Source organism: Canis lupus, chromosome 36 (assembly GCF_003254725.2).
Source record: "Canis lupus dingo isolate Sandy chromosome 36, ASM325472v2, whole genome shotgun sequence".
Taxonomy (NCBI): domain Eukaryota; kingdom Metazoa; phylum Chordata; class Mammalia; order Carnivora; family Canidae; genus Canis; species Canis lupus.
The window spans coordinates 22,889,142-22,910,172 of record NC_064278.1 but is presented as its reverse complement, the minus strand read 5'-3'; the positions used below and the strand labels follow the sequence as shown (position 1 = coordinate 22,910,172).

General features: G+C 33.3%; 1 protein-coding gene across 2 annotated transcripts in view; it reads left to right on the top strand.

Moving 5' to 3' along the window:
- The window catches only part of SESTD1 (SEC14 and spectrin domain containing 1), a 142,567-nt gene that overhangs the window by 75,815 nt on the left and 45,721 nt on the right, over positions 1-21,031 (top strand). For both annotated transcript variants that reach the window (XM_025460349.3, XM_025460350.3), the window contains exons 6-9: positions 10,652-10,765; positions 12,189-12,286; positions 14,168-14,223; positions 16,389-16,600. In XM_025460349.3, coding sequence (XP_025316134.1) covers positions 10,652-10,765; positions 12,189-12,286; positions 14,168-14,223; positions 16,389-16,600 — 480 coding nt within the window. The remainder of the gene's footprint in view (positions 1-10,651; positions 10,766-12,188; positions 12,287-14,167; positions 14,224-16,388; positions 16,601-21,031) is intronic.

The window sequence follows — 21,031 nt, the reverse complement described above, 5'->3', positions numbered from 1 at the left end:
GGAAAAGATAAGTATTCTAGTCACAGATGGAATAGTGACAATAAAGGAGAAACAAATTTTGAATCTTTTTTTTTTTATGATTTTATTTATTCATAAGAGAAACAGAGAGAGGAGGAGACATAGCCAGAGGGAGAAGCAGGCTCCCTGCAGGGAGCCCAGTGTGGGACTTGATCCCAGGACCCCGGGATCGTGACCTGAGCCAAAGGCAGATGCTCAACCACTGAGTCACCAAGGTGCTCCTGAATCTTTCTGTAAGTTAGATTTTAGACTAAAGAAAATCTTCACAAATGTTTGATTAAAGACTGTATGGTCGGGCTCTTGGGTTGCTCATTTAGTTAAGTGTCTGCTTTCAGCCTAGGTCCTGATCCCAGGGTCCTGGGATTTAGTAGCCCCATGTTGGGCTCCCTGCTCAGTGGGGAGTCTGCTTCTCCCTCTCTCTCTGCCTCTCCTGCCCGGCTTATGCGCTCGCTCTCTCAAATAAATAATATCTTTAAAAAAAAAAGATTATATGGCCACTATCTTTCTCTTCAAACTTGCTGAGCAAAGATATGTGCTACTTAATAAAATACTGTGTTTTAGTCATTTAATTTCTTATCTTAACCTCTTTAACATATACAAAATAAAGGAAAAAGTATTTACTATTAAAAAGTTTTTATGGTTTTTATTTCCTTTGAAAGGACTTGGCAAAAGTTTGAAAACTTTTGTAGATAGTGATCTTTTTCATCTAACTTTTTATAGTTCCACTGTCATATTCTGGCTCCCTTTGTGCTTGTTTTCTGTTTCAGATTTCTTTGCAGATAGATCTAAAGTTTAGATTCCTGCTTAAAATGATAGCTACTTTGATTGTAACTGATTAATCTTTTCTTCAGGAATTTAATGGTTTTTATACATATTAGAATATTCATGGAAATGGGTAGTTGAAAATAATACAAAATTATTTAGAAATTAAATTAGTTAAAAATCAATAGGACCTCTCACAATCTTGAATAAATAAAGCATATATTAAAGTATGATTTTCATAGGGGTAAAAACATGACTCTTCTGCAGATATACAATAAACATAAACATATGTAGTCCATTATCTAATGGGGTTATTAGTAATTTGTGAGGTGTTCTTCAAAGAGCTTTTGAGGAGTTTAAGATTTTTATAGAAGATTGCCAAGTTGATACAGAATTGGTTAATGTCCTTCAAATTTATCTCTTATTTCAGTAGACATTTCAGAAATTGATCAGTTTCACAGATCATAAATTATTTGCATTTTTTTCTGAATAAAATCTGTAAGTTGACCCCTGTCCCTGGTTAGTCTCTGGGAAGTCAGTCAAAGGTACAGGCCCAGCATTGCAGGAAAGAATAATATCTTCTGCTCATTCCTAAGATTGAGATAGATTTTCTGATACATGAATCTCATTTCATTAAAATTATTATTTAGCATATGATGATATCTTTAGTACTTTAAAAATTACAGTGAAAAAGGTAGTATATAGTGGGATTAAATGAAATTTGAACTTTCATTTATGAACAGTAAAACACGGTCTATACTTACAAAGTGTCAACCAGGCCAGACTTTTACAGGCCTTTTCTCATTTATTGTTGCTTAAAAAGAAATGTAAAATAAATAAAATGTAAAAATAATAAAAATAAACTGGTTGTTTTTTGTTTTTTTTTTAAAGAGGGATGGGGAGGGGCAAAGGGAGAGGAAGAATCTTAAGCAAGTTCGACACCCAGTGTGGAGCCCCGTGTGGGGCTCAGGCTCATAACCCTGAAATCATGACCCGCGTTGGATGCTTAACCTATTGAGCCACACAGGTGCCCCAAACCAGCTGATTTTTTTAAAGTATAAAAGTTGAAATTGTAAAGATTAGGTTATGAAAATAATTACCTTCTCTGTTTCTGAAGATATAATACCATTTGCATCATAACTTATAGGTCTTAACATTGAATATGAAAGTAGATAATTTTAGTGCTCGCTTCGGCAGCACATATACGAAAGTAGATAATTTTATAAGTGATATATGATAACTCTGTATCCTACATAACTGCTTGAAAGATTTTATTTATTTGAGAGAGAGCAGGGGAAGGAGCAGAGGGGGAAAGAATCTCAAGCAGACCCTGTGCTGAGTGCAGAGCCTGATGTGGGGCTTTGTTCTCACAACCTTTAAACAAGGATCTGAGCCAAAACCAAGAGTCAGACACTTAACTGACTAAGCCACCTGTGTGTGCCCCTTAAATAATTATTTTAAAATGAAAGATCATGAATGCCAGTTTTTAGATGGTAAAAGTCAAAATTGGTCTTTTTACTTTAGTATGTAGTAGTTATTTAGGATGGTTTAATGAAGTTCATTTTAACTCAGTTTTTAAAAATATTAATAATTTAGTAAATTCTTAAAAATTAAAATAATTCATTGTATATTATTTCTATATTTTACTCTGGAAAAAAGGATAAAATATAATACAATGCTATGGACAGTGTTCATGAGGTTTTCATAACTTTTTGGGAAATGTTGCCAGTCAGCTAGTCTAAAGAAATGCTCAGTACTTTAGGAAAATAATTGTTTAAATTTTTTTTTTTTAAGAAATGAAATCTTGAGTTTAGGGTACCATCTTTTCCACAGTTTAGGACTTGTTTGATTTTTAAGGAGATTTGCTTTTAAGCTAGAATATAGTTTTCCTAAAAATCACTTGATTAGAATAAGTGACACTGTTAGTATGTGTGTGTATATATATATATATATATAAAAATTTCATATATATATATGAAAGTTCTGCAGGAGATGATAAAAATCTGATTGTAGTATGTTTAAATTAATATTCTAATTCAGTGATACACATTTGTGTCTGAACCTTTGACTCAGGTCGTGATTTCCTGGGTCCTGGGATGGAGTTGTGCACCAGGCTCCCCACAGGGAGCCTGCTTCTCCCTCTGCCTGTGTCTCTGCCTCTCTCTGTCTCTGTGTCTCTCATGAATAAATAAATAAAATCTTTATATATAAAAAAAGGTTTGCTGTTTTAGTGGTGAATATAAGAAATCTTACCAGTATCTTGTAACTTGTGAAGCTGTCATGAATAGTTCGGAGAAAATCACCTAGTGTGGGATTCCAAATTTGTTTCACTACATTGAATCTGATATGTATCAGCTCGCTCTCTCTCTCTCTCTCTCTCTCTCTGAAATGTAGATTTTTTTTCCTTCTAATGTGTTTCTTATCTGATTCTAGTGTGTGCTTTTCTAACTTGCAGAAATCTCTGTCTCTACACAGTTTCCTTTCTCAGTGCTCTAGTTTTTCTTACTTATATTTGTGTATTTATTTTGCTCTTTTCGTGAATTCACGTTTTTCTGTGATACTTGCCAGCACTGGAGTGGAGTGGAGTTGTTTGTTTGTTCATTGAAACTTGGTTTGTCATTTTAGAAATGGTTGTTATTTATATGCTATGTTCTGGCTAGTGGTGTCGCTTTCCAAAGGCAGGTGGACACTTACCTCTGTAAACAATGTGCTTATGCTATGCCCTGGGAGAAGGGCTTTTCTTTACTTTGATGGATGGTACTCCTGACTCACTTCAGAAAGATCATGCATAGATATTTGGCATTTCATACAGTAAGATTCTTTCCTATTACTGCAAACTCTTCTTCATTTTTCTTCCTTAATTCTTTCTGAACATTATCTGATAAAATGGAATCAGTAATTGGTGTTTTGCCAGCTTCCTCTGCACGTCTCACCCTCTTAAGTAAAGGTGAAGTTAATACAGTGGAAACATATTTTATCACAGTACAGTTACTAATTTCTTTTAAGATTTTATTTATTTATTCATGAGAGAGAGAGAGAGGCAGAGACACAAGCAGAGGGAGAAGCAGGTTCCATGCAGGGAGCCTGATATGGGACTTGATCCCGGGTCTCCAGGATCAGGCCCTAGGCTGAAGGCAGCGCTAAACCGCTGAGCCACTGGGGCTGCCCTACAGTTACTAATTTTAAATGGTTGTAATTTTCAGTTTTGTTTAAACTTTTTTTTTTTAAACATGTTATTAGCTTTGTGGTATCTTTGGTGTTGCTACAGTTCTGTAGATCTACACGGTAGATCTATTTTCACTTTTAAGAGCCATCAGTGAGTTTTATAATATAGATTCTATAAAATATTTTCTAATGATAGAGAAAATGAATTTTATACAGGTCTCTATAATTGTGCTATTCCCTTGTTTATGTCTGTTTTGCATAGGAAAAATGTAATAGAAATCTAGCTAACTTTTTTCTTTATGAATTATATTTTCCAAGAGATAGTATATTCTTAAATATATTTTATGTAATAAAAGAAATCTTTACTATTTGCATTTAAGTAGATTTTAGGAATAAAGATTTTAAGAGAAATACTTGGATGCAAATAAACTTGCTACATATAACTGAATAATTGCCAATTTTCCCTTTGGGTTATTAAACTTGAAATCTGTTAACAATGACTTTAATGTATATAGGTACTACAAAATATGTATTTCTACATCCTTATTTATAATATTTATTTTACATTTTTTTGTGATACTAATCAGTTTGTGTAGAAAGTCATTGAGCAAGATAGATCATATATTAGAGAGAATGGCCCAGATTAAATGTATAGGATGACAACTTATTAGAATCCTCTTAAGAGCTTAAAGAGACATCGTAAATAGTTTAATACAGTTGCCGCCTTTGGCAGTTTTGGGAAATAAGCCTACAGTGAGTTCCTTTAGGTTGGCTTTTTACAAGTCATTTAATTTATGGCAGAGCTAGGGCACAAACGTGGAGTGATTGGCTTCTAGCTCAGTGTCCTTCCAATTATAATGGTGTTTAACTTAAGAAAGGAATCTGGAAATCATTTGGCATATTCTAATAAAACCTTTGTCCTCTTATGCTATTACAACAAAGAGACAACATTTAGATTTGTGTAGAGTATTTTAAACAAAGGCTGTAGAAATAAACAAGAAAACTTTAATCTACTTCTTTTTATGAAAGCATTGCACAACTCTCTCTGGAATACTGCAGAAATAAAAAGCTCATTTCCTTTGTAGAAACAGATCTTATTTATCCTTCTATTCCCAGGGCTATAACACATAGCTTCTAATAAATAATACTTCTAATAAATAAATTTAACTCCTATTAAATAATGAATGTAGAACAAATGAATCACACATGATTAAAGGTTAAATTCTAATGTAAGGGACATGATAGAGGGGATTTTTCTAAAGAAATTCTTTGTGTTTAAATAGATTACTGTGCCAAATAAGGCTCAATAGAAGAGCAGAGAGACTTTTCATTATATTTTACATTCGTTATGTTTTCTATTCTGTTTTCTTTTCAGGGGAGAGTGTTCTGGAAGTATCTTTTCAGATGTGAATTGGTGCTCCATTTAGCAAAGTAGTTTATTTCCTCATAGAGTAAATACATGTTTCTGTTTTATTGTTGGTATATATCTAGTTAATAGATTGCCAGGCACTTTGGAGATAGGAAAAGACCCTCCCTGGGAGCTGTGTTTAATCTTGCTCATATAGAAGCATCTGCCTAGGTCCAGAAGGACTTACTGGATGAGACAGTTCCTGTGGCCCACGTCCACTTATTACAGTTACTGTTTAACATCATGCCTGCCTCTGAGAACTAGTCTAAGGAAGCTGCGTTGGACTGTCAGTGACAAGTTTTTCAATAAGAGAATAACATTTTTTGTGTTCTTTTTATTCTAAGATGCTTATTTTATTTTAAAAAATTAAGATGTTTATTTTAAATTAGCTCTTACTGTTACCTAAATAGGAAAATGGTGAAAATTGAGATACACCAAACTCTTGACAAGAGAGATTACATTAACTGCCATTTTGGCAGAATATAGTGTGCTGTTACTAAACGAACCAAAAATGTAATTTGATTATCTATATCTTACTTTTTAAGCGGGGGTAGGGGGTGGGGAGAGAGAAAGGCATATAAACTCACTGAGCTTTCCTGTTACTGCCCTCTCTAGATTTTCCTTTGTTCTCCCTGGACCTCCCTGTGTGCTGCCTCAGTAGGTGACTTTCTTCAGTTGGTGCTTGATATCTCATTGTGCTCCTTCTGTTAGTTGTTCACTTCTTCTCTTGATTCTTTCTGTTTGCAATGTTTTAATATCGTACGTGGTACATATTCTTAAAAAATGTATGTATACACAAAACTTAATACTAAAACAAACACTTGGATACCCATGACTCAACCTAGGAACCCAAATATTGATACCTTGAAATAAAGGTAACTTCATTGTATTGTTATCTTTGTTCATGGTCTTGTTCTGTGTGTGTGTGTGTGTGTGTGTGTGTGTGTGTGTGTGTGTGTATTAAAAACTTAAATGTAAAGACAAAATCTTTAGAAGAAAATAGGGAGTGTTTATCTTTTATTTTTTTATATTTAAATCTGTAGAGTTGCCATTTAAAGATATTATTTATTACTAAATACTGTATTAGTTTCACTTATTTTTCAGCTTTTTATAAGCGGTACGATTTTAATGTTCAATGACCTGCTTCTTCTCATTCATCATATGTCGAAAGTTTGAGCATATTCTTGCAGTGGATATGGTTGATTCATTCTCATTGCTGAATGTTATTCTGCTGTGTGAATAAAAATAATAGACTTATTCTCCTGTTCATGGATATTTGGGTTGTTTTCATTCTTTGGCCATTATGGGTGATAAGCTACAAATATTCTTGTACATGTCTCCTGATAAAATATGTATGAGGTGTTCTCTGTTTGCAATTATCCAGGCATAGGATATAGAAATGTTCAAATTTTATGACAAACTGCTTTCCCAAAAAGCATTCTAATTTCTATATCCACTTGTATAAAATTTTCACTGTTCCATAACCTTGCTTGATACTGGCTAATAATTGATATTTGAAAGTTGTATGGTCTTTTCTTTTCTCAAATTGTCCTTGGGTATCAATGTTACGCTAGTCTCAAAATGAGTTGGGAGTGGTCCCTGCATTTCTCCTCCCTGGAAGCATTTATTTGAAATTGAAATGATCTGTTCTTTGATTTTTAAAACTCACTGATAAACTGGCTGGACATTTTCTTTCTGAAAGAAAATGAAAGAAAATCTTTCTTTCTTTTAAAAGAGAGAACTGGGTATAGGAATGTATGGAGTTAACTATAATACTTTGTTGACTTTTTTCTGTGTTCATAATTCTTTGTAATAAAAATACTAAAAACCTAAAATACATATATATATATATATATATATATATATATCTCTTTAAAAGAATCTTTTCTTGTCAGAAACTAAAATTACATTTTTGGTTAGTTTAGTAATAGCAAACTATTTACCCAAATGGCAATTAATATAATCTCTCTTATCAAGATTTTGGCATATCTCAATTTTCGCTGTTTTCCTGTTTAGGTAACAATAAGAGCTAATTTAAAATAAACATCTTAAGTTTTTTTTTTTTTAATAAAATAAGCATCTTAGAATAAAAATAACACAAAAAAATTATTTACAAATAAAGAGAGTAAAGAGCAACTGTTAAACCATGGTCCATCCTGTCTCAGCTTTACCCTTATCCACTTCTTTTAAAGAAGACTGGGGATATTACAGTGAAGGAAATTGAAGACATTTGACTTTATTTGTAAATATTTTACTATGTATCTCTAAAGCATAAAGATTCTTTTAGTTTTTTATAAAGATTCTTTTAAAAAAATATAAGCAATATTATTCCTTAAAAGAAACAATTCCTTAATATCAAAGAGCCAGGTAGTTTCAAGTTTATAATTATTTAATAAATGTCATAGAAAGATTGAATTACATATATATATATAAATTATGCATATACATGGAGTGATTGATTGATTTGAATCAGAGTCCAGATAGAGTTGACATACTGTGTTTGGTTGAGGTCCCTTTCCAAGTAGATAGGGTCTTAAAATCTTGTTAATGATTTCTGATTTTATTAATTATTGATTTCTATCTTAATTTCATTGTGATGATAGAATATTATCAGTTAGTTCCTTTGAAATAATACCAAGGCTTTCTTTATGGCCTGATATGTAGTCAAGTTTTTAAATATTTAATGCTAGCTTGAAAAGGATATGTGATTCTCTTAGTGTTGGTTCTGTGATTCTATAGTAATTCATTAAGTAAAACTTTTTAATATTAATTTTTCTCTTAGATATTTCTTTTCTTGAAGAGACCAGGTTGTTTGTCCTATAGTTTTTCATTTCAGTAAGCATGTGTGTTGTAGTTTAACATATTCTTCTGCCTTTTTGAATTTCTGTATTTCTATAAATTGATGGTGACGATTAGATTCACGTTTAATTTTCTTTTTCTACAGTCATTCATTAGTGGTAACGTGTTCCTTGATTATGAAACTCATAATAGTTATCTTTTTTGTGGTGCTAGTGGCCATTTATGTGTAGTGCCTGGATTTAGTAGATTTAATTTAAGAATGTTCTATGAGCTCATTCATGAGAATGTTCAGTATGAGCTCATTGAATTAAACATACTTAATGTTTCAAAGTATGGCATTCATTATTATTTTATTGATATGCACATTGTTACAACTTTGACTATTGGAAGCTTTTTCAAGACCTTTGGCACAACCCTAATAGTCTTCGATGCCTTTCTTGATACCTGGATGAGAAAGAAGATGATCTGAGCTCATCATAAGGGTTTCTAGCCCCAGGACCTGGAATTGGCCATTTCTTTCAGGAACCCTGATTCCCTTAGAGGGAAATAGTATTTGGAGGTGACAGTCTCGAAGCTAGAGGTGTGCATTTCTATAGAACTGGTCATCCTTTCTAAACCTGTCAGTGGTCAGAACTAGAGGATTTGTTTATGTGAATAGTGTGTGTGTTTTATTTAAGATTAAATACATCATGAGTTTAAACTGATAGTTCCAACTCAAAGTGAAGAGCATATGGGTAACTTTTTCCCTGTCATATCTTCCTTTTCAAGAATTTCATTTTCTCAAGGACCTCAGGGACGACAGAATTAGAATGTCTTATGTTAATCATTTGCTTTCTTCCTCATCAAATGATCTCAGCAATACTAAAATTATCACTAATGGTATGATTATTGAAAATGCAAAGAGTCTAATGATTCACTCCACTGGTTATAGGTGTTTTGTTTTTTAGTCAATTTTGATATATTATTTTTTATAGGAGTTTGTCCATTTCTTCTAAATTTGCCTGATTATTGATATAAGATTGTCCTGTGGCTGTATTATCTCAAACCATCGCTGTCAATGTTGTAGTGTTCTTTTCACTCTGTTATTTATTTGTGCTTTTCTTCTTGCTTTATTGTCTCAAATTTATCGATTTTTAGTTTTTTTGAGAAACAGCTTTTGGTTTTATTAATTTCTTATTTTTTCACTTCTATTCTTTTTGGGTTTATTTTTTTAATTTTTAAAAATATTTTATTTATTTATTCATGAGAGACACAGAGAGAGAGGCAGAGACACAGGCAGAGGGAAGCAGGCTCCATGCAGGGAACCCGATGTGGGACTCCATCCCATCCTGAGACTCCAGGATCACACCCTGAGCCACCCAGGCGTCCCTTCTTTGGGTTTATTTTGTTGTTCTCCTCCTAACCCCTGACCTCAACTTCTTAAGTAGGTCACTTAGGTCATTATTCATTACCTTTTAGTTTGTACTTAATGTATTATAAATAGCAATTTGTTACAAAGTTCAATTATTTTGATAGGATCATATTTCTTTGATAGTTTCATGAACTTTTGATATCATCTTTTTGGTATCTACCAAAATGATTTATCCCCCGCCCCTCCCCCCCCCCCCCCCCCCCCCCAGCAAAGCAATTTGCAGTTTTGGTAATTTCCCCTCATTTAGTGTTTATAACTTCATATATGGTAATGGATGTATCCATCTTTGCATATTGGGTATGTTTCTGAATTTTTCTTTTCCTTCTTTCTTTCTCTGGTTTGCCCATAAGTTCTTCTTATGTTCTTTTTGTTTTTGTCTTTGTGTTTTTTTTTTTTTTTTTACATTTTAGGAAAAGTGCACTTTATGGAGGAGTAATATATATATACAGTAAAATTCACCCCTTTTAGCCTGTAGTTTTATGATATTTGACAAATACATATAATTATAAAGCCTTCACCACAATTAAGATATAGAAGAGTTCCATCAGCCTCAAAAACTTTGCTCATGCCACTTTGTAGCCTCCCCTTCCGCCATTCTTTGTATGGTGCTCTTGTCTTCGTTTTCAGACTGGTTGATTTTTCTGGGACTTTGGCTTTCTGAGAAAGTTCCATGAAAGTTATAATTCTATAGATTATTTGGCTTTTGTTATTATTAGGGTGTGAATGGTGCTTTTTCCAGCCAGACACATTAAACACATTGTTTTACTAGTACATCTTTTTTTTTGAGGTGGGGGGGGATTAAAATTTCCATGTCTCATTTTTGCATTAATGCTTCCATTTGAGTATCTTTCTCTCACGCATGTTTTCTTTTATATTCCTGTATATTTTTATTGAAATTTTATTTAGTATTAGTGATCTCTTAGGTCATTCTATAATTTGTATTTAAAATCTTTTAAAATCTGGCAATAAAAGATTAGCACCTTAATATGTAAATTTCAAGTTTATGAAATCTCTAACCTTCTCCCTCCTTTTTAGTTCTTTGTCATTAACATTGGCTTACTAAATGGTTCTTTTCTTTTTACTTTTAGGTTATTTTAGTGTCTGCCAATAAATTGACTCGTTATATAGAACCATGCCAGTTGACAGAAGATTTTGGTGGGAGTCTGACCTATGATCACATGGACTGGTTAAATAAGAGACTGGTTGGTATATTACAGTGAAATAAAATATTATACAAATAAGACATTTTGGTAACTTTATCATTTTAACTAACATGTAGATTATATTTTGTTACAAAAATAAAATAGAATGCATACCACATGATAGCATTATACTTGAAGGCAAATACTCTGGAGTCAGACTCGTGTTTGCTTTTGCTATTGTCATTTGTAGCAGTATTACTTGGCAAAATTGTGAATGTTTTTATTAGAATGACAGAGTAGCGTAATTTCCCGAGAGGTAATCTAGTTGATATATAATTTTCAGAGAGGTTATTTAGATATCAGGTTGAGTTGAAGAGCTGTTTGACAGGTTAAGGTTTTCATTTCTGAAAATGTATTTTTGGCCTGGCTGAAGTCAGTTCCTCTGCATGCTCTGTGGCATTGTTTAATTGAACTACTGGGAATTAAAAGAACAATTTCTAATTAACTCCGTTTAAATTACAATTAATCCTTGAATGACATGGAAGTTGGGGGCACTAACCCTCTTCAGAGTTGAAAATCTGTTTATAACTTTTGGCTTCCCAAAAAGATGTTCAGGAATTGACTGTATAAGCTTAATTTTACTGAGGAATAATAAATTTTGGATGATTAAATAATTAATAAAATAATTAAATAATAAATTCTGGATATTTCAGAATGGATAACCAATTTCTATCATATTTGGACATTGATGTCAGACAAATGAGTCACTCCTTTATTATAAACAGACTTGCTCAAATCCCATTTTAGAAATATTTTAAGAAATCAGGGCACCTTCTGCTCAGGATGTGATCTCAGGGTCCTGGGATCAAGCCTGTGTTGGGAATCCCTGCTCAGTGGGGTGTCTGCTTCTCTCTGTGCCCCTCCCCCTTGCTTATGTGTGTGTGTGTGGGGGGGGGGAGGGCGCACGCATTCTCTCTCTCATACATAGAATCTTTAAAATATATTTTAAGAAACCATGTTGAAGTTATAACTAATTTATTTTTATGTTACATGCTTCTGTATAAAACTATTTAGTATATGCAAGCATTATGGATTGGTGGTAGGAAAACATAAAGAAATGTTCTGTAACTGGAATTGGAAGATTAAAAATGGTCTAAATCATGTTCATGTAGTTGAAACTGTTACTGGCACAGATGTTTCTCCACAAAACACAGGAAAAAAAATAAACTTATCTGAGGAATAAAAATAATTTGTTACGCTATTTAAAAAAAATTCTTATCCATTGAAACTTCATTGTTCTGGGAGAGGGTTTTGTCTTCTCTCCTTTAAGTTGTGCTCTGGTTGTTAAATTGTGCTACGCTACGTCAAGAGAGGGAGAGGAAATTCTGTCTTGCTGATTCTATTGATCTTAACTGACAATTCTCACGTAAACATTAACTTTTAGGATAATTCTTAATATGTTAACAAAAATCTCATATTGTAGGTTTTTGAGAAGTTTACAAAGGAATCTACATCATTATTAGATGAACTTGCTTTGATTAACAATGGAAGTGATAAAGGAAATCAGCAAGAGAAAGAAAGGTAGGTGGCTGGTGTCATGCAATTATGTCTTTGCAGAGCTATGATTAACCTGATGAATGATGCCTCTATTATTAATACAGGCTGAAAGAACGAAGGTGTGAGCAGTTCTCCAATCAAAACTGACATGCAAAAGTTGAATTAAATTTATTAATTCATGAGAATTTGCTTTACATGTAAAATTTCTTGATTTGAATCAAAGTTTCCTCAAAAGACGTTTTGATGAATAAAATGTAGTTACCTTTTTCTGACACTGTATGAAAAATCATTTGCAAGAACATGTTTTCAAAACGAAACCATTTTATTTTTAGAGTTCTACTTTGCTCATGAAGACTGTGGAAAAGGTTGCAACTTGAAATAAAATTATTATTATTTTTTATTATTCAACATTATTAAACATCTGCCTTTGGCACAGGGGCCTTAGGATGCTCAGGTCATGATCCCTGGGTCCTGGGGTCAAGTCCCTGATCAGGCTTCCCTCAGGGAGCCTGCTTCTCCTTCTGCCTATGTTTCTGCCTTTGTCTCTGTGTCTCTCATGAATAAATAAGTAAAAATCTTTAATTTAGGAACATTTTTTCCTGTAGATACCATATAAAATATAAAATGTAAAATTTTCACATGTACGTAAATATGTGTGTGTGTAAAGATAACAATTATATGCTATGGTTTAGGAATTGAAAAAGTCAAACAAGTTGGTTGACAAAAATTAGCCAAATCTCTCACTTTCTGAGTAGCACAGCAGAGTAAGTTTGATGTTTCTTAAATTCATGTTCCTCAGAAAAGATGTCCTAAGAGGGTTCCTGTAGAAGATGAGTTCATGGTCACAGTTTAATGCTGTTTAACATGTTTCCCTCCCTGAAAATGCCTGTGAACATTTACAGACTACAGGTTCTGAGAAAGCATTGCAGTAAAGAAACCTATTTATTTGCTTCCTTAGAACTTCCTGTACTTACATGCCGTTGGGACCCCTTTTTCTCCACCTAATAATATCTTGTTCAGTGTCTTGGGAAACACTTTGGGAAATGCTAGTTTGCTTAACTACATGAAGTATCAAATAAAATCTTGTATTTGCCAGTTCTTCCCCAAGGAGCTCAAGTATTATTACTTAGTCTCTTTTAAATCCCAGATAATAAAGTCCCTTCTCTTGCAAATTTTCATCACCTTTTTAATGTCATTCCTCCAGAAGCATCCAAATATACAAGAGGTGAGGGCCCAGATTAATTGACAAAAATGAAAGATTTAGAGCAGGACTGTCAGTTACAGAAGCAAGATCCTAGGCTTTGTGTACCCTGTGTTTCCTTCATCTTCTACTTCCCATATGTGTTTAAGAAAATACAGGGCATAGTCCAACTGCAAATAAGACACAATTAGTACAGGGAAGAGAATACAGCTGCTTGGGGATACACATGCATGTGAATATCAGAAACTATTTGTAGCTCTCAAACGGTTGCTGTAGATAAGTAAGCATTTGATTGGAGAATGGCTCCATGAATTTTTAATGTTACCATTCTGGGTTATTATATAGTTACACATTTCATTTTGGAACAAATATGCAGTAGGAAAATACTAAAATGGATTCCTTTGATATATTTGAAATAATACTATAATAATAAACTTTTTTTCTTAAAAGTTAAATCTTTTAAGATTTAAATCACAAAAGATAAATCTTTTGTGATTTATCACAGAGATTTTCTTTTTTTTGGCTATTAGTATTTAATTATCTCTAATTGGTTTCTTAATGCTTAAGGATATTAGCCTGATAGAATAGTGTGCTTCAGATTTCCATATGGTATGCTCCTGTTTGATATGTATATATAAAGGATTTTCTTCGGCTGTAAAGATAGAAATCTAGTTTTAAAAAATTATTCTTTTGATGTTTGCCAGATCTGTGGATTTAAACTTTCTTCCATCAGTTGATCCTGAAACAGTTCTTCAGACAGGTAAGATGAAAAAATGTGTTTATCGGTGATAATCATAATCAATAAATTAATATACTGATTGGTTCATGAACTAAACATTAAGCATGTGATAGAAACTCGGGAATTTTAAAACTGCTTCTTGGTTTAACCTAACAATGTGTTATAATACACTGTATAATATTTTTAGAAAGTATTAATAATGATAAATAGTTAAATTATTTCTCCCTTGACTTTTATTTCCTTACCTGTGAAATCGAGATAAGTTTTTATTTCATTGGATTGCTGCAGGATTATTGAATATTCCTTAGGTTCTAAGATTATATTTTCATATTCCATTCTCCTTAATGACCTCCTGAAATAATTAGTATACTTTTTCTATTTTGTACCCAAGGAAGCCAAGGCTTAGAGATATGAAAAAACTTGCTCATTATGGAGTAACTATTAAACTCAGTCACCGTACCATTAAAAACAGGTTACTATTATCATCCTAATTAAATTAAATTTAATTAATTAATTAACTAATTTTTTTCACCCTAATTTTAAGATGGGAAAACCGAGGCAAAAAAAGCTAGGTAACTTATGCAAGTTGCACAGCTAGTAATTAATGCTAGAGTTGGAACTTGAAGCAAGATAGTTTGGTTTCAAAGTATGATCTTGGAAATCATAATGTGGTGCTGCTTCTAATGGAAATGTTTCCAATGGAAAACATTAAGGGTAATAATAATTGCAAAGCAGAAAAAATAAATGACTTCTGATCTTAGTGTCTGTGTGTGTGTGTGTGTGTGTGTGTGTGTGTATAAATGTATGTGAATATCTAGTGGTTTCTTAAAAGTCTTTAAAACAGTTGTTCTCCTAACTATAATATGTAATGAAGAGTAGAGAAAGAAATTCTGAATATCACCATTGTAGAGTCAGTTTGCCCAGTGTTCTCAGTATGATACAGATCTTCCTTAGAGAATAAAGAAATATTATAATCTGTGAATTCCTACATGTTGGGCAGGTACAGTAGACTGTCAGTAAAAATATGGCTTGCTCTAGCTTTAAAATTTAATTCCATGTTTATATTTAACATTTTAAAAGCTACTGAAGCCCTTGAATTAAGAGGCTTTTTAAATTTTTATTTTTAAATTAACTTTATATGCCACTAAGTTCTTTTTTTAGGTATATTGACTCTTAGAGTTGGGATAAAATGAGAGTGTAAAAATGGATAGGTTTAGAATGATTTGGACATTTTTTAGAAATTGGAAGTATCTTCAAATTGTGATAAAAATTCCGTTTCTAAATATTGAAAGCCATTTACATTTGGGACAATTTCCTGAATAAAGATGAAGAGAATTTAAGTATCTGCATATATTTTTGATCCTTAAGTAATAATTGAAATAGTATTATCCTGGGAAAACAGTTTGCAATTTATTCATTTTTAAGATTGTTAATATACTTCCAGTTTTAGATGTTGCACATTCTGCAATTGTAATTCCTCATGCATAAATGGATCTACATGAGTTTGCTATAATTGCATAACAGTGAATGAAGTTCTTCAACTAGTGTGGTCCCTATGATTCACAGTTAAAATATTGTAGAGATTCCTTAAATAGAGACTATTTAAATTTTATTTTGTACCAGTAATAAAGCTTTCTCCCTTTAATCATACATTTGTTACACTGTCTACTTTTGTTTTAGGTGCTAAGATTTAGGGTATAGATTAATACTGAAATCCTACAGCATATTGCTTTGTACTGATAAGTAACATCAAGTAGAACATACTAGTTAGTACCATATTGAACAGAAATCCCAGAGTGTAATTGTGCTCTACAGGGGAAGAGGATTGGTTGGCACAGTTTCCTGAATAATGAATCCACCCATAACAAGAATGTGATGAGAAATAGATATAGGAAAAATATATAAGCCATGTATTTACTAAAGAGTGTAGCATATATAGTATATTTTCATCATACGTATGGTATATAGCATATAAGTATATTGGGCAATTATATACTGTAAATATACTATTTCCTATTTATTTCTATATAAATTTAAAAATTGCATTTCAGTAATTATGACCTGGTAGACAGGCAGACATATAGGCAGATAAGTTCTAAAGATAAAGGAATAGAATTGAGGGGACTGAGAAGTAAGAATTGTATTTCTTTATGGGTATTAATTATAATTATCTTTCATTCATAAAGGGCATGAATTGTTGTCCGAATTACAGCAGCGTCGATTTAATGGCTCAGATGGAGGGGTCTCATGGTCTCCTATGGATGATGAACTGCTGGCCCAGCCCCAGGTTATGAAATTATTAGATTCACTGAGAGAACAGTATACTCGCTACCAGGAAGTTTGTAGGCAACGTAGCAAGCGTACACAGTTAGAGGAGATTCAGCAGAAGGTGATGCAGGTAGGTGTCTGATTTGAATACATGTAACTCTTAAAAATTCTACGTTAGTGTTTTTAAAAAAATAATTTCTACTGTGTGACTCATTTTATAATAAGCCTTATTTATACTGTATAGAGAACTTGAGTCCTACGAAAACAGACTAAAACCATCTTATGTACATTTTTACAAATAGTATTTGCATTAAAACTATATTATTTCTACAGTGATGACATTGAGTATTCATCTCTTTCATTATGAACTTTAGTTGTTGGAAAAATCTCATCTGTAGCCTCTGTATTGTAATAAATAACATTATTGATAATTGATTTATTCTTAATTTCTAATAACTTGTTAGGTTTTTTTGTTAATTTGGGCATTATGAAGAGTTTTTGTTTCCTTGCAAAATGATGACGTATAATATAAGGAATTTTAATATTAAATTTCATTATTTTTTAATGCTGATAGAAACTTAATGTATTTAATACTTAGGAATATTTAGTTTCTTTTAAAATTAATTTTTATAAAAACAGGCTTAAAAAACAGGCTAAAAGTACTAAAACTCAATACTAAGGCATTTCTGTTACTTTAGAACACATTCTGTTTTTTCACCTGTTAAATTATTAAGAAATAAATATTAAATACTTTGCTTAAAAAATCCAGCATTGAAATATCCCAGCATTTTTATCCAGGTTCATCCATTCATTATTAGATAATTATTAATTGTTTATTATGTAGAAGACAGTGTGTGAGGTTTTCTATAGAACATAAGGGTAAATTATGATTTTGCTGTCAGTAAGCTAAGAGGATAAAGTCTTAAGTGTTAAAGAAGATGACTGAAATGTTGTGGGCATTTATACAACGGATTACTCTACTCCTGACTACTGGTAATCTAGGAAGATTCAGCAGAGGAGGTAAAACCTGAGCTTTTTCTCCAAGACTGTGTAAAGATTTCACCAGGCACCCCCTTTAGATTTTAAAGAATTGGGATTTTATGCAGGAGAAAGAACAAGGTGAATAAAGAATAGCAGCATGAAATCCCAAGCTCTGTTGAGGAAAAAAGAAGCAGTAAGCCACCATGGAGAGTTTCTGGCCTTTGAATCATAAAAAGCATGGTCAGCAAGTATGTTGTAAATCCCAGTTCCTCTACTTACTGTGATCATGGTCACAGTCAGTTTGCCTCAAACTGACTTCCTTTTTTTTTTTTTTTTAAACATCTCTCTCTTTCTTTCCCCTTCCTTCCTTCTTTCATTAACTGAAACAAGGGTAATAAGACCTCTTTTGAGAGGTTTGTTGAAAGAACCCAGTACTGATTAATGATTTCTGTTATATTCATTTCCATTGTACTAGGCTCTTGTCTGTATGTCTGGTCCCATTGTTGGCAAACTTTTCCTATAAAGGGCCAAATAGTAAATGTTTAGGCTTTGTGGACTGTATAGTTCTTGCAGTTATGGCAGTTAAACTCTGCTGTTGTAGTGTGTAGACATCATGTAAACAAATGTGTGTGACTGTGCCAAAATAAAATTTTGTTTGCAAAAATAGTAGGTAGTCAGAATTGGCCTGTAGGCAGTAGTTTGATGGCCTCTGACCAGAATATCAGGGTGTTAGAGTGAAAGGGGTTGAAAGGAAAGAAGGAGTTGGATCATGGAAGATGTTGAATTCCAAGCAAAAGATTTAATCTTTTTCATGATGGCCACATATAAAATGAAGATTTCCAAGCATATGCTATTGTAGATAACTTTCTCTCTGTGATATATTATAGATAGTATTAAAACCCAGGTAAGCTTCAGCCAAGTAGCTTGAGAGTATCTTTGAAAACTGTAAATATAGAATATAGCATAGTGGTATATAAGCCATTTCATGTGATCTAGTCCACCTTTTTCTAATACTTTCAAGTTGTTAACTCTTGGGAAGGAAGTGTAACTTCTCAGTGCCCTTGCTTCCTCCTTAGTAAACTGAGGATAACAAGAAAAATAATAATACCCGCTTAAAAGGGCTGCTACAAGGATTAAAGAAGATGATGTTTATAAAATATTTAGTACTTAGCATATGATGAATTTTCTTTAAATAGTATCTATTATTTGCTCACTCATTCAAAAAATGAATGTCTACAATAGTGTGACTTCGTGCTAGGTAGAATATAATGGTAAGTAAAAGTAGTTAAAATAGACAGCATCCCCCCTTTTATGGTTCATAATTGCATACTTACACAAATAGTTGTAGAATTGCAATTGTGCCAAGTCCTAAGAAGGAAAGTGGTGAGAATAAGGGTAAGAAGAAGATGTCAGAGATGAATCATTTCTCCAACTTGCAAGGCTTGGGGGGTGGTCTTACGGTCTTATAGTTAAGGGAACACTGGACAGGATTTGGGTTTAGGTGTGGGCGGAAAAGGGTATGGAAAATCATGAGTTTGGTTTTAGACATATTGAATTTTTTTAAATCTTAATTTTAGGTAGTTAATATACAGAATATACAGTGCAATATTGGTTTCTGGAGTAGAATTCAGTGATTCATCACTAATATACAACATCCAGTGCTCATCACAAGTGTCTTCTTTAATACCCATCACCCATTGAGCCCATCCTCTACCCACCTCCTTCCATCAACCCTCAGTTTGTTCTTTATCATTAAGAGGCTCTTATGGCTTGTTTCCCTCTCTCCTTTTTTTTCACTTCCCCCTTCCCATATGTTTATCTGTTTTGTTTCTTAAATTCCACCTATGAGTGAGATCATATGATATTTGTCTTTCTCCACTGACTTTTACTTCACTTAGTGTGATACACTCTGGCTCTATCCATGCTATTGCAAATGGCACGCTTTCATTCTTTTTGATGGCTGAGTAATATTTGATGGCTGATAATATATATCACTTTTTTTTTTTTTTTTTTTAAGATTTTACTTACTTAGAGAGCACGAGTCAGGGGGAGGAGCAGAGGAAGAGGAAGAAGCAGGCTCCCCACAGAGCAAGGAGCCCTACGTGAGGCTCTATCCCAGGGCCCTGGGATCATGACCTGAACCAGAGGCAGATGTTTAACCAACTGAGCCACTCAGGATGCCCCTGTACCACATCTTCTTTATCCATTCATCTGTCAGTGGATATTTGGGTTCTCTTCATAGTTTGATGATACAGCTGCTGTAAACATTGGAGTGCCTGTAACCCTTCAGATTACTATGTTCGTATTCTTTGGGTAAATACCTAGTAGGGCGATTGCTGGATCATAGGGTAGTTCTATTTTTAATATTTTGAAGAACCTCCATACTGTTCTCCAGAGTGGCTACACCAGTTTGCATTCCCACCAGTAGTGTAAGAGGGTTCTCCCTTTCTCTGCATCTTTTGCCCATATTAGTTTGCCAAGGCTGCTATAATGAAGTACCACAGCCTGGGTGGCTTCAACAATAGAAACTGATTTTTCTGTGGTTCTAAAGGCTAAAAGTCTAAGATCAAGGTATTAGCAGGCTTAATTCCTTCTGAAGGCAGTGATGGAAGAATCTGGAACAGATTCTTGCTTCTGATACCCCTATATTCTTTCTGTATCTTTACATTATTTTCCTTTGTACCTGTCTATGTCCAAATTTCCTCTCCTTTTCAGAACACGAGGCAGATTAGGGCCTACTCCAACAATCTCATTTATTTTTTAAATTTTCAACCTTAGTTTAATTGCCTCTTTAAAGACTATCTTCAGGTAAATAGGACTACATTCTGAAGTACTGAGGGTTAGCACTTCAACATATGGATTTGGGTGGGGGGAAACAACTCAGCCCGCAACAGGGGTCAGGTATAATTTTTTGTTTGTTTGTTTTTCTTTTTAAAGTAACAGGGAAAACTGTAAGAGGTTTAAAGCCCAGTGGGAAGTATCTATTTGGAAGGAGGGATTGAATATACAGGAGAGGATGGATAGTTAATACTGTCAAGTTCCTGACAATGTAGAAGTAAATGGATTCCAGAGGGTATTGTTGATTAACATGAGATGAGAATGGAATAGAGAGAACTCCGTAATAGGAATAGTGGGTAGGATGTATCCAAAGGTGCTTCCGTGTGTAAGTCAGACATGAAGAGGAAGGGGTTCCTATGTGAAATGTTCTTTTTTTCTGTAAAGTAAGAGAAAAGGTCATCTGCTTAGTGGTCCAGGTTTGAAGGTGGGGTGAGTGGTAGTGATTGAAGAGGATAAAGTTAAAATGAAAGTAGAGAAGATTCAGTTTTCTTGGTGGGGATTGAAAACGTAGCTGTATTTTTTGGTAATGTTGATCTTGGATTTATGCTGGAGACTTTCTGGCTTGTTGTGTGACTTTATCAATTCATGGCTGGATGTTTGAGGTGCGGGTAAAAAGAATGTGGGTGATGGGATTCATCCAGCATTTATGCCTTTCTACATGGGATCAGTGAGTATAATAAAAAGAAAAAAAGAGTGGCAAAGGAGTTAATGTATTGGCAAATGCATTTTTTAAATGATGGAC